Source organism: Meleagris gallopavo, chromosome 1, assembly GCF_905368555.1.
Source record: "Meleagris gallopavo chromosome 1, MGAL_WU_HG_1.1, whole genome shotgun sequence".
NCBI lineage: Eukaryota > Metazoa > Chordata > Aves > Galliformes > Phasianidae > Meleagris > Meleagris gallopavo.
In genome coordinates this window covers 15562643-15575369 of record NC_139404.1, presented here as the reverse complement: position 1 = coordinate 15575369, position 12727 = coordinate 15562643, and the positions used below count along the sequence as shown (strand labels likewise).

The following is a 12727-nucleotide window of genomic DNA, read 5'->3' as shown; positions in this document are numbered from 1 at the left end:
CCACCTCCCGAATCGAAGCGGCTCCCCCACACGGAGACCGCCGCCTTCCCCGCGCCACCGAGCGGCGGCCGGCCGGAGGGAGGCAGAGAGCCCCGCGGGGCGCGCCCGGCCCGGCCCCCACCGCCGCCACCGCCCGGGAGGGGCCGGGCGGGGCCGCCGGGAAACCCCGCCCCGGGCAGCGCCCGCCGCGCAGCGCGCAGCCCGCAACGAGCGGAGCGGGGCGGCACAACGGGACGGGACGGGACGCGGACGGGGCGGCTGCACCGTGCAGGGAGCACTCCGCCCGTGTATCGGCCCTGCCGGAGGGGACGCTGAGGAGGGGCTTCGGGATTTTTCTTTTTTTTTTTTTCTTTTTTTCTTTTCTTTTTCTTTTTTTTTTTTTTTCTGTGAGAAGTAGAGGAGCAGCAGGTTTATGCTAATCGCCCTCCCGGGAGCAGCGGTAGAAGGAGGAGGAGGAGGAGAGGAGCCATTTTGAACTCACTTCAAAGTTTAAGGTGGAAAAGTTGGAGCTCTCCCGCACGCTGCCCGCGGACGGGGCCGGGACTCCCGCGGAGCGCGGGGCGCAGCGGGGCCGGGGCGGCGGCTGATGGCTGCGGGCGGGCGGGCGGCCCGGCGGGTGGATGGATTGTGCGGCAGCGCGCAGCCCGCGGTCGCTGCCTCCTGAGCCCCGGAGATGCCGCGGCTGTCCGCCGCCGCCGCCGCCTGCGTGTCCTGGGCCGCGCTGCTCTGCGCCCTGGCTCACGCGGACGGCTCGGAGCCTCGGCCGCCCCGCGCCGCCCCGCTCCTCCACCTGCCCCCGGGGGCCGCGCCGCGCCGCGGAGCCGCCGAGCCGCCGGCGCTGCCGCCCGCCGGGCGCCTGAGGGCGGCGGGGCCCGCGCCGCGCCGCGCTCCGCCCGCGGAGCCCCGCGGGCCCCGGTGCGGAGGGCTGAGCCCGCGGCGCGCCCGGCGGCGTGCGACCCCTGAGCCCCGCGGAGCCGACTGTGCTCTGGCGGACGGGGACGGGCGGAGGGCGGCGCGGCGGGCGCGGAGCCCCAACAGCCCTCCGCAGTTCCAGCTGCCCAGTTATCAGGTGTCCATCCCCGAGAACGAGCCGGCCGGCACGGCGGTGATCGCGCTGCGCGCGCAGGACCCCGACGAGGGGGAGGCGGGTCGGCTGGCGTACTCCATGGAAGCGCTCTTCGACGAGCGCTCCAACGACTACTTCTCCATCGACCCCCAGACGGGCAGCGTGGTCACCGCCCGCAGCCTCGACAGGGAGACGAAGGACACCCACGTGCTGAAGGTGACCGCCTCCGACCACGGCTCCCCGCGCCGCCGCTCGGCCACCACCTACTTGACGGTGACGGTCAGCGACACCAACGACCACGAACCGGTGTTCGAGCAGCCCGAGTACCGGGAGAGCATCCGCGAGAACCTGGAGGTGGGCTACGAGGTGCTGACCATCCGCGCCACCGACGGCGACGCTCCGGCCAATGCCAACATGCTTTACCGCCTGCTGGAGCCGGGCGCTGGGGACGGGGTCTTCGAGATCGACCCACGCTCAGGGGTCGTGAGGACCCGTGCCCCGGTGGACCGCGAGGAGGTCTCCGAGTATCACCTGGTGGTGGAAGCCAACGACCAGGGCAAGGATCCTGGGCCACGCAGTGCCACGGCCATGGTGCACATCACCGTTGAGGACGAGAACGACAACTACCCTCAGTTCAGTGAGAAGCGCTACCTGGTGCAGGTGCAGGAAGATGCCCCGGTGAACAGCCAGATCCTGCAGGTGCAGGCCACAGATCGGGACCGGGGCAGCAATGCCCAAGTGCACTACAGCATAGTGAGTGGCAACCTGAAAGGTCAGTTCTACATCCATTCCTTCTCCGGTGCCATTGATCTGATCAACCCTCTTGATTATGAGACTATTCGGGAGTACACGCTCCGCATCAAAGCCCAGGATGGGGGCAGACCTCCCTTAATCAACTCCAGCGGCATGGTGTCGGTGCAGGTTGTGGACGTCAATGACAATGCCCCCATCTTCGTCAGCACTCCCTTTCAGGCCACGGTGCTGGAGAACGTTCCTCTGGGCTACTCGGTGCTGCACATCCAGGCTGTGGACGCTGACTCTGGGGAGAACGCGCGCCTGGAATACAAGCTTATTGAGATGACACCACCAGCTGGGGTTGCCCCTGCATCGGGGGACTCCGGGTTCCCCTTTCAAATCAACAACAGCACGGGGTGGATCACGGTGGCTGCAGAGCTAGACCGAGAAACTGTGGAGAACTATCACTTCGGGGTGGAGGCCAGGGACCACGGTGTGCCGGTGATGACCTCCTCGGCCAGCGTGTCCATCACTGTCCTGGATGTGAACGACAACAACCCCACCTTCACAGAGAAGGTCTATCACCTCCGGCTGAATGAGGATGCAGCTGTGGGCAGCAGTGTCCTCACTCTGACCGCTGTGGACAGGGACGTGAACAGTGTAGTGACCTACCAGATCACCAGTGGCAACACCAGGAACCGCTTTGCCATCACCAGCCAGAGCGGAGGGGGACTGATCACGCTGGCCTTGCCTCTGGATTACAAGCAGGAGAGGCAGTACGTGCTCACTGTCACTGCCTCTGATGGCACTCGCTTTGACACCGTCCAGGTCTTCATCAACGTCACAGATGCCAACACACACCGCCCAGTCTTCCAGAGCTCCCATTATACAGTGAGTGTCAGCGAGGACAAGCCCATTGGCACCTCTATTGTCACCATCAGTGCCACCGATGAAGACACGGGGGAGAATGCAAGAATCACTTACATTTTGGACGACAACATCCCTCAGTTCCGCATTGACCCTGATACCGGCACCATCACCACCCTGATGGAGCTGGACTATGAGGACCAGGCATCCTACACATTGGCCATCACAGCCCATGACAACGGCATCCCACAGAAATCAGACACCACCTACGTGGAGATCCTCATCCTGGATGCCAATGATAATGCACCCCGCTTCCTCCGTGACCGCTACCAGGGCTCAGTTTTTGAGGACGTGCCACTCTCCACCAGCGTCCTACAGCTTTCTGCCACCGACCGCGACTCAGGCCTCAATGGCCGCCTGCTCTACACATTCCAAGGTGGAGATGATGGAGATGGAGACTTCTATATCGAGCCCACCTCTGGAGTGATACGCACGCTCCGCAAGCTGGACCGCGAGAACGTGGCCGTCTACAGCCTGCGAGCCTTTGCAGTAGACAGGGGCAGCCCACCCCTGAAGGCCTCTGTGGACATCCAGGTGACTGTGCTGGACATCAACGACAATCCCCCTGTCTTTGAGAAGGATGAGTTTGACATTTTTGTGGAGGAGAACAGCCCTGTGGGCTCTATCGTGGCTCGAATCAGCGCAGCCGACCCTGATGAGGGAACCAACGCGCAGATCATGTACCAGATAGTGGAGGGCAACATCCCTGAGGTCTTCCAACTGGATTTGTTGAATGGGGACCTCACGGCCCTGATGGACTTGGATTACGAGAGCCGCACGGAGTATGTGATTGTGGTGCAGGCCACCTCGGCCCCACTGGTGAGCCGGGCTACTGTGCACATCCGCCTGTTGGATCAGAACGACAACCCACCTGTTCTACAGGACTTCCAGATCCTCTTCAACAACTATGTAACTAACAAATCCAACAGCTTCCCCTCCGGTGTGATTGGCAAGATCCCTGCGCATGACCCCGATGTGTCAGACAGTCTGGCCTACACCTTTGTGCAAGGCAATGAGTTAAATTTGCTCCTCTTGGACTCTGCCACTGGGGAACTCAAGCTCAGCCGAGACCTGGACAACAACCGGCCCCTGGAAGCCCTCATGAAAGTGTCGGTCTCAGGTAAGCACACATTGGAGGTGTGTGAAATGTGCAGTTCTTCATTTCGGGCTGATGGGGTGGCATGGGCAAAATAGCTGCTTGTAGCTTAGCGTGCAGCCTTCAATTTTCAGAGGCAGCAATTTATCTATGAAGTTCTTGGAAAGGAACCACAAAAATGGATCTGATCCACGTGCTGTGGATTGAAGTGATGCACTGAAGTTGTTTGGTAGATGTAGATCATGAGAGTAAATAAATGTGTGTAGGGGTATAGATTTCCTTTGTTTAGGTGGTGCTTTGGCTCAAACTTTTCTGATGTGGTTGCATCAAGGCAATAAATGATCTAACCTACAAAGATGTAGAAAATGTGTACGTACCTGTGATGCTTAGGGTTAAGCTTACTGTTGGTGATATGTGATGGCTTTGCAGATCCATCCTCTCTAGCTCTTTTTTTCCTCTGTTGTTTAAAAAATAGTGGCCAAGTAGCACTCAAAGCAGTACTGAGTGATCCTTTGCTGTGGGGGGAGAGGAACGAGGAAGGACAGATGCTGTGACCACCTTCCTTGGAGAGCTGGTGTGTGATGGAGAGGGCTCTGCCTCTTCTGTTGAGCAGACTGTCCCCTATTATTCAATATGTATTTTTATGTGAGTCTGTATACAGTCTTGGGATAAATGTTTTTTTTCTGCTTGGTCAGTTGTTTATCATGGAATTACTTTTTATGCCTTTAATTGTGGCATCAATCATGCAATGAGTAATTTCCTCTGCAGGTGCCACTCTATAAAGTTTACTGTGGATCTGATCCCACACTTCTGTTGACTTTTGAAGCTTATAACCAGACACATTCCTTGCTGCCTCTCTGTGCAACCCTGAAGCTAATATTTGAATCTGTTTTTTTTCCCTTTTTTACATAAAATAGCTGAAAGTATGAGGCACATAGGAACATAGGACACGCTTCTGTTTTTTTTTGGGGGGGGGGGGAGAGGGGAGGGATTGTATTAAAAAATACCAAACTGTGGCATAATCCTGGCAGTGCTCATTACTGTAAGTAGTCATTAAGTGCCACGGGGCCTCGGGGGACTCTCTGTGGTGCTTGCAGGCTTGAGTTCCTTTTTGCTTCAGGAAAATGAAAGTGATATTAACTGCACTGATTGAATTTACTGCGGTGCGTCACCTGACAGGAGACTCCTATTGCAAAATGCTGGGGGGCAGCTCATGCAGTACGTTAGCTCATAAATGCCATTTCCATGTCTTGTGAGGACTTGTAGAAAAAACAGGCAATTGGCTTGTGGCCTTAAAGAAACATTTGGATTAGCGTGGTGGTGATTGCGTGGTCATCGTCTGTCTGAAGCAGTGGCTCTTTATCTATCAGCAGCTGATAAGAACTGACTTGGAGCAAAAAGCTTGGAGCAGCCGTTTGGTCAGACCAGATGGAGAGAAGTAGCTCATAGGGACCATTGCTCAGTCTGAGGAAGTGTCAGGCAGGGAAACGAAGGACTGCAGTCCTCTGTTAAGCGATGGGAGCTCAGCCCTTACTGCTTTGTATTCACATTGGGTGAGGATGTGAACTTTGCAGCTCTGCTGTGATGTTGATCAGAACTGTCTGCTGCACATCCTGAGATATTTAAATACAAGAGCTTCTTATGGGTAGGGGTTTGACGTAATTTTGACAAGTGCTGAACTCCCTTTGGTGTTTGTTCTGAGCAGTTTGCTGTTTGGGAACTGGGAGGGCAGAGTTCTGACATTTCTGATTGTTTCCAGTAAACTTTCACCTGCTTGCTTTCTTGCTTATCTGATGTGGTCTCAAAACAAAACAAAAGAAAACAAAACAAAAAAAAAAGAAAAAAAGAAAAGAAAAAGAAAAAAAAGACAGAAGAGCTCAGACAGAAGCCCTCCACGGGTTATCTCCAAGTGTTGCAAAATACCTGCAAATCATCTGCTAGGATAAGCTGCCAGTTAACTGAAAAATGTGTCTATGGAGCAGCCATTAACCTCTCAACCCAGACAGACACAAAGTCCTGCCCGGCTCACAGCTGCTGCTCCGGTCAGGGCAGAATGTGAGCTCTTTATGAACTTGGGGAATGTGATCTATATACGGGTCGGAAGTACTGTGCTGCTATAAAAACCTGGCTGCCACTCATCAGTGCCTTCTGCCACTGGGGTGAGCACATGGGGCTGGGGAGCTGCTGAACTCTGTCACTGTGGGACTTTGAGACTTTGCTAAAACCCGTGTCCTTTTATTTGCGTTGGGAATTGTTTGAAGAAGCGTGGGAATTCTGTCCTTCTGCACATAAACAAAACTCGGGGAATCATGAAGAGCAAGCAGACTGAGATAACTGGTTTCACAAAGCCTGAGAATGGGACGGCTCTTCACACTTTACCTAAAAAGAAGGAACACCTTTGGAGCTGCATGGGGCTGTGGGCAGCCCGCAGGAGTCTGTGCGTACGGCTCTGCCCAGTGCTGTGGGACCTGCTTGGCCGTGCCCTGCAGCTGTCAGGAGGAGAGCGGGGAGGAAAGTGGCTGATGGGGCCCGTGGGCGGGCAGGCATTAGCATCTTGGAACTGGAGAGCAGCTTTTGAAGTCAGCCTCTTTTGAAGTGAATCTCTCAGGGTGCCCCTGCGCCATGCCCACAGAGTGAGCAAACAGGCCCTGCTGCAGGAAGCTAAGCCAGGTGTGCTTCTGCGGTGCCCCAGGTGCTCACAGGCTTTGGCTGCAGTGTCTCATAGTGATGTGTCTCTAAGAGTCCCTCATTTTAGCTACTCTTTGCCCTGAAAACTGGTACTTGTGCTGCAGGTGTGGTGTCGCGTAGGAGGAAGCGTTGTTCTTTTCCCTTACACCTTTAAGGCTTCCCTGTGGGAAGACAGAGCTTGGCCCTCTGTACCCATGCCCACTGTTTTAACAACTGGGGCCGTACTGCAATCCTGCCCTTACTTTCCAGGAGTCCATTTTCCTCTGGGCTCAAATACCAGGTGTTAGTTGGCAGCCAGCCAAACATGAGCCAGCAGTGTACTCAGGTGGCCAAAAATGCCAACAGCATCCTGGCTTGTATCAGAAATAGGGCAGCCAGCAGGAGCAGGGAGGTAACTGTCCCTCTGTACTCGGCTCTGGTGAGGCTGCACCTCAAGTGCTGTGTTTATTTTTGGGCCCTCACTGCACAAAAGTCATGGAGGCCCTGGAGTGTGTCCAAAGAAGGGCAGTGGAACTGTGAGGAGCATAGGTCTGATGGGGAGCAGCTGAGGGAACTGGGATGGGTCAGTCTGGAGAAGAGGAGGCTCAAGGGAGGCCTTATTGCTCTCTACAACTGCCTGAAAGGAAGTTGTGGTGAGGTAAAAGTTGGCCTCTTCTCCCAAATAACAGTGATAGGGCCGGAGGAAATGGCCTCAAGTTGCACCAGGGGAGGTTCAGGTTGGATATTAGGAACAATTTCTTCTCAGCAGGAGTGGGGAGGCACTGGCACAGGCTACCCAGTGAGGTGGTGGAGTCATTGCCCTGGAGGTGTCTAAGAAACATATGGATGTGGTAGAGAGGGATATCATTAGTGAGCATGGTGGGGGTGGGCTGATGGTTGGACTGGATGAGCTCAGAGGTCTTTTCCAACCTTAATGTTTCTTTGATTCTGTGAATTGGTCAGTCTGTGATTTCTTACTGTTGTTAAATATGTATTTTAAATGGATAGGATTATTTAAAATGATGGCTTTTTGTCCACAGTTTAAAATAATGTCAAATTTATTCTGGATCCTTTGGGATTTTTCTGGTTTAAGAAGAGATTGACTTCAGCTCCAAGATGTTGTCTTATGCAGTCCAGTGTGTCCTGGAGGAAGGATGAGTGCTGGCCTCAGCTGTGCACAGGTGCTGCATGAGGTCACTTGTGTATGACATTGCAAACTGCCTGCACCTGTTGGGCCTAGAGTGTGTGCTACATAGGTAAAGTAATGCCATATAACAGTCATTTTGGGAAGGCAGTGCTCTGGCTCTGTGCTTTGCTGCGGGCTGGTTTCTCTAGCGAGGGGTAAGCACGCTAAAGGTTCCTTTACATTCCTTTGACTTTAAACCTCCACTGGCATTCAGTGGCAGTATTGACTATCAGCAGATACAAATCGGGATAGAGCTCCTTCATGTTGCAATAAACATTTGCTGTTTTTAACCTTAGCACTTGTTAAAGGATCTTTATTATTATTGTAATTTAAAAGCCATTACGCTAAAGCTCCTGAGTCTCCAGCTCCATGCTTCTCCATACAAATGGAAGAGAGGACATTACACTTCGTTTAACTCTTAGGACAAACGCAAGGCCGTGGCTGTGCCTAAGGTAGAGCACTGGGGAGTTGTGTGTGTGTGCTGGGGGACAGGGGCATTCAAATTCCCTCCTGCACCCCAAAACACCACAGCCCCCTGGTATGGGCTGAGAGCATCATGGTGCAAACTGTCTTCCTGCCCCCGTGCTTAGGGGGCTGTGCCTTCACCACCTGTGGCATGTGGGGCTGCTGAGGCCATTTTGGGGTGCAGTACGTAGAGCAAGGAGATGCTTCTGGTGAGACTGCAGGAACAGCACTGCTTTCAGGTACTGGGGAGAAGGGATTGGCACCCAAACCGCTCTCTGCATTCTCCCCTTGCCACCGGGGAGGTAAATTCCTGCAGCCTTAAATAAGCCATACAATTACAGGATTATAGGAATGAAAGGATGTTCCCTCCTCCCTCCCCGTGCCTTCCCCATGGGTGAGGTGCAAGTTTCCTCCTGAGCCTATTTCCTGACAAAATGGGGGTTTTGCTGTTCCCTGCTCTGCTGTACACCCAGCACGGGAACAGCAGCAGGGAGGGAGCAGCAAGGGACCTCGTTGGGAACACAGGGTGTGAGACTGGCCATCACTTTGTGTATTAAATGGGAAATAATGATTAGCAGCCTCTATGCTGTGCTTTTGAACGCTTACCTTTGTTTTCGTAAATCAGTGACTGCTAAGTAGTGGCCATCCTTTTGAAGTGAGAAGAGCTCCCATGCTGCTGTTGCTACTGAAATCCCTCCTTATCTAAAATGCAGCTCAGTTACACAGAGACAGATGCCCCTCCAGCCCGCAGGTATGCGAGTTGCCCCCCTGCTCTGTGTAATCTGTTCCAGCTGATAAAAAGCTGCTGCTGCCTGTTGCTCTCATATGTGTTTCCTTCCACTTCGTTCCTGGCTTTCATAGGAGTGGTGTATTTTTGTTTCTAAAAACAGGAAAACATCTATGGCTGCGAGAACAAAAATATTTAATGGAAGGCTGAATGGCAAAATAACTTTTGACTGAGATAAAAGACATCTCCTGCAGGTAAACAAATAAAATAATGAGTTACGCAATGACTTCAGTTGGAGAGATAAGCAATTTCTCTGCTAAAATAGTGATTTCCAGATATAAAAAAGTGTTTACCGCAGCATACTTGAGGAATTAAATGAGATATTTTATCTCGGCAGAAAGTTATTTTGCACATCAACTTCTCTCAGAAAATGCTGCTGTGACAGTAGCTATCACTATAAGTGTTTGTTTTCTCCCTGTCTGTGTGTGCTGTATGTGCCCATTTTTGTTTCACAGTGTTTGCAAGGGCTCCCTACCCTAGCAGATCTCAGTAGCTGAGGCACAACCAGAAGGCACTTCTGAACCTCATCCCATATCAATACGAGGGATTGCAATCAGCTCCTAGAGAGAAAAACAAAACAAAAAAACCCTTATGTTACTAATTTCCTTATTTGTAAACTGTTGTACCCAAATCCGTATGGAAAACACTCATGTCTAAGGATCAGTCTGAGAATTTGGCTTGTAGCAGTGTTTCAGCTATCCCTGAAAAGTAACATAATAAAAGTATAAAGTAGGATAAAATACCAGTTTTCTGTAGGTATGAAACTGATTGATGGAGTCACACTGAGGGACATGTCTCAGTGGGCATGGTGGGGGTTGGGCTGACGGTTAGACTAAACGATCTCTGTGGTGTATTCCACCATTAGTGATCCTGTGATTCTAACCGTGCCTGAGTCCAGCTGGAGACTGGCAGCTCAGTCTGAGGCCAGATGGATGTTGGGTGATCCAGCCAGGGCAGAAGGGACATCCCTGCACAGTGCCCAAAAGGTTTGGGGCAGCTTGAACTGCTCTGCTTATTTGGTAATGCAGCATTAAATACTGAAAACCCAAGCATGTGTTTATGTTGGTAACGTCTTCTGGATAAGCTGTTGGGTTGCCTTGGTTGAGAAGTGGCTCAGTGAGGTTTTGGGGTTTATGCTGGTTTTGCTCAGCACACTGGTGGTTATACTGAGTATTTTATTGCCTAGATGTGGATGCTCTTCCTGGTGTTTTGTGAGGAAGGGGGAGACCAGCACAGAGAAGGTGTAAGCAGAATGAGACTGAAGATGAGAGAGGGAGAAAAATCTACTGGGATTTACTTGATAACAAGTCTGAAGAGACAGAAATTAAACTTAGCGAAATATGATGAAAGTATTGCCTGGAAAACTTTTTTTTCCCTATTTTCAAGTTATTTGCAAATGCAGAGATAGTTATAATAATTTTTCACTGATTTGGTGTTGTTTTTTCTTTCTGGATTACTTTTTGAGCTTCAGGGTTTGTTCATGAATTGGTCTCCTTTCTGTATTCCCTTGCTGTGATTTCCTTCCTTCTTAGAAATCATCAAAACACTTTCCTTCATGTTGTATGAATGACTTATAGTTGTAGACTGCGAGGAATTCCCTTTTGCTTTCTTCTGGTCTCACTTTTTCTTTGCAGGTAAGGATTGTTTCAGGGCCAGGCTGTGGAGCCTGTGCAAACAGACACTGAATTGTTGTGAAGGGCAATGACAAAAGAACCTTTTGTTTAGAATAAAGGAGCAGTTTTCTAGGTTTGGATATTGGGATGACAGTAAACGTGCACTAGAACTAGTCATGGGGAAAGCAAGTGACGTGGAACAGTGGCATTTTATACTTCATTATCTCCAACATCCCAAGCACTACCTGAGGAAGTAGTTGGCTGCTGATAATGTGTATAATTTTACACTTGCTCTTTGAATGGTTTGTTCTCCTTCAGCATGTATTCTCAATAACTTGAAATTCCCATTCATAGCTGACTCTCACCTTTGAGCTGGATGGGTTTTCTCAGTGCTTACGTTCACAGTGATGCATCAGACAAGCCACGACCAAGAAGAGTAGTGCTGGATTTAGGGTGATGTTTAGTGAAGGCAAGTAGCACATTCACCACCTGTCTGGACAAGGCTTTCTGCTGGGACTTGGATGAGAGCCCAAGCTTCCTCTCCTTTCCAACGCTCAGGCCAGAGCACGGCCCCCAGGCAGCGCTGGAGCCGCTCCTTTTGTTCTCTGCCTCCTCCTTGGGCTGTGCTGCAGGTCTGCCCACATTCTGCAGCCACTGGGCTATCTCCAGTGTTTCAGCTAGTGGATGCTCAGGGTTCATGGGTCAGGAGTGCGTGATAGCATGCAGCACCTATGATGTGTTTGCAGTGCAGCCAAATGTGAAGCATCTGCATACATGGGCATAGCAGTGCTCGCTTCCTTCCACTTAGGGTACAGGCAGCAGTAGCTGCACCATGGCGTGGCTTTGGTACAAGCAGAATGATGTCATTGATTCCCTCAATTCCCACCTTCTGGATTGGACACAAAAAACGTTGATGCTGAAACCTCTTCTAAGCCTATGTGCTACAAATACCTTTTCAATATTTAGAAGCGTAGGCAACTCTAGATGTAACACTCATCCATAGAAGATGAGCAAGGGGAGAATCAAATGTCAGACACAATACACGATCCACTCACACTCCATACCCTTCTCCCCCACTTTTATAAGCCCTTAGGATTTTGAGAGCCAGTTGGTGGGGTCAGACTTGTGGCATTTGAGTGCTTATGATAAAGTAATTTGTGCTTCACTCAATGTTGCTTAACTTACAGGATTTGGGCAACTCTCTTGGCTTCCTTTGGCACATAGACTTGAATTTCCAAAAATATCTATGGAAAAACACCAGGAAATGTAGGAGGATTAAAAAAAGCTGAAGACATTCAGATCATACCTAATGAGCCTCATTGGCAATTGTTCATGGTATAATCAATTCTACTCCAGTTCCTGGGGGAATGGCAATGTTTTTAGTCAGAATAGTATTAAAAGTACTCTGACATCTACTTCAGCATTTAAGAAACAAGTATGCCAGTGCTGTCCTCTGTGATTAATTGGCTTTTTTGTTTTCTGCTACTTTTTTTAAGACCTTTTTTTGCTAAAAGATTGCATAAAGTGAATACAGAACAAGTTGACAGGGACTCAGTTCTTCAAAGTCTTGTTCATAGTAGTTGTCCACTCGAAAGAAAGAATGTCTAAGAGCCGATTAAATTCAGTTTTGCCACTCCGTGTTCCTGTGACAAGTGACAGTTTTATTGTTTTTTTTTTCCCCTGATGCAGATCTTTTTCCAGTGTTGAAAAACACAGAACTGTTTATAGAGGTAACACAAGTTTCCAAGAGGGGCAGGATGTAATCTTCATGGAAAAATTGGAAATCCATCATTCAGTGATTTTGTGTTTGGTGAGGGTTTGTCTCACTCAGTTGTTTACAAGGCATGGCTGCATACCTTTAGGTTTAGATTCCATCGCGGCTTGTTGATTTTGTTGGATTGAAAGAGTGTAATGAAAAGCAGAGTTTGATTTGTATGGTCAGATTTATGTCCTTTGGCACATTTCTAAGAGAAATAAGAGACCTTTGTGGGGTTGGATGTGTAGGTCCCAGCCATGGTCTGCCAATAGGCTTAGGGCCTGCCAGATGGAGATGCACATCTCACCTCCAGTTAAAGAGGGAACATGGGTTACTGGCTCGGGCTAATTGCCTTGTTGTTAGATGGGAAAGCTCTGCAGGTGAACCCACCCTGTCCCTGTGTGCCAGAAAGGAAGGATTAGTTTTGTT

The 12727-nt window shown here is 50.8% G+C and overlaps 1 protein-coding gene across 6 annotated transcripts in view; it reads left to right on the top strand.

Moving 5' to 3' along the window:
* The first annotated feature begins 151 nt into the window (after positions 1-151).
* CELSR1 (cadherin EGF LAG seven-pass G-type receptor 1) overlaps positions 152-12727 on the top strand; it is a 160137-nt gene continuing 147561 nt past the window's right edge. For 3 of the 6 annotated variants that reach the window (XM_085217631.1, XM_085217625.1, XM_085217640.1), the window contains exon 1: positions 152-3848. In XM_085217631.1, coding sequence (XP_085073757.1) covers positions 674-3848 — 3175 coding nt within the window. In that variant the 5' untranslated portion in view covers positions 152-673. The remainder of the gene's footprint in view (positions 3849-12727) is intronic. The other 3 variants (XM_085217622.1, XM_085217629.1, XM_085217616.1) reach the window with 1 other exon arrangement.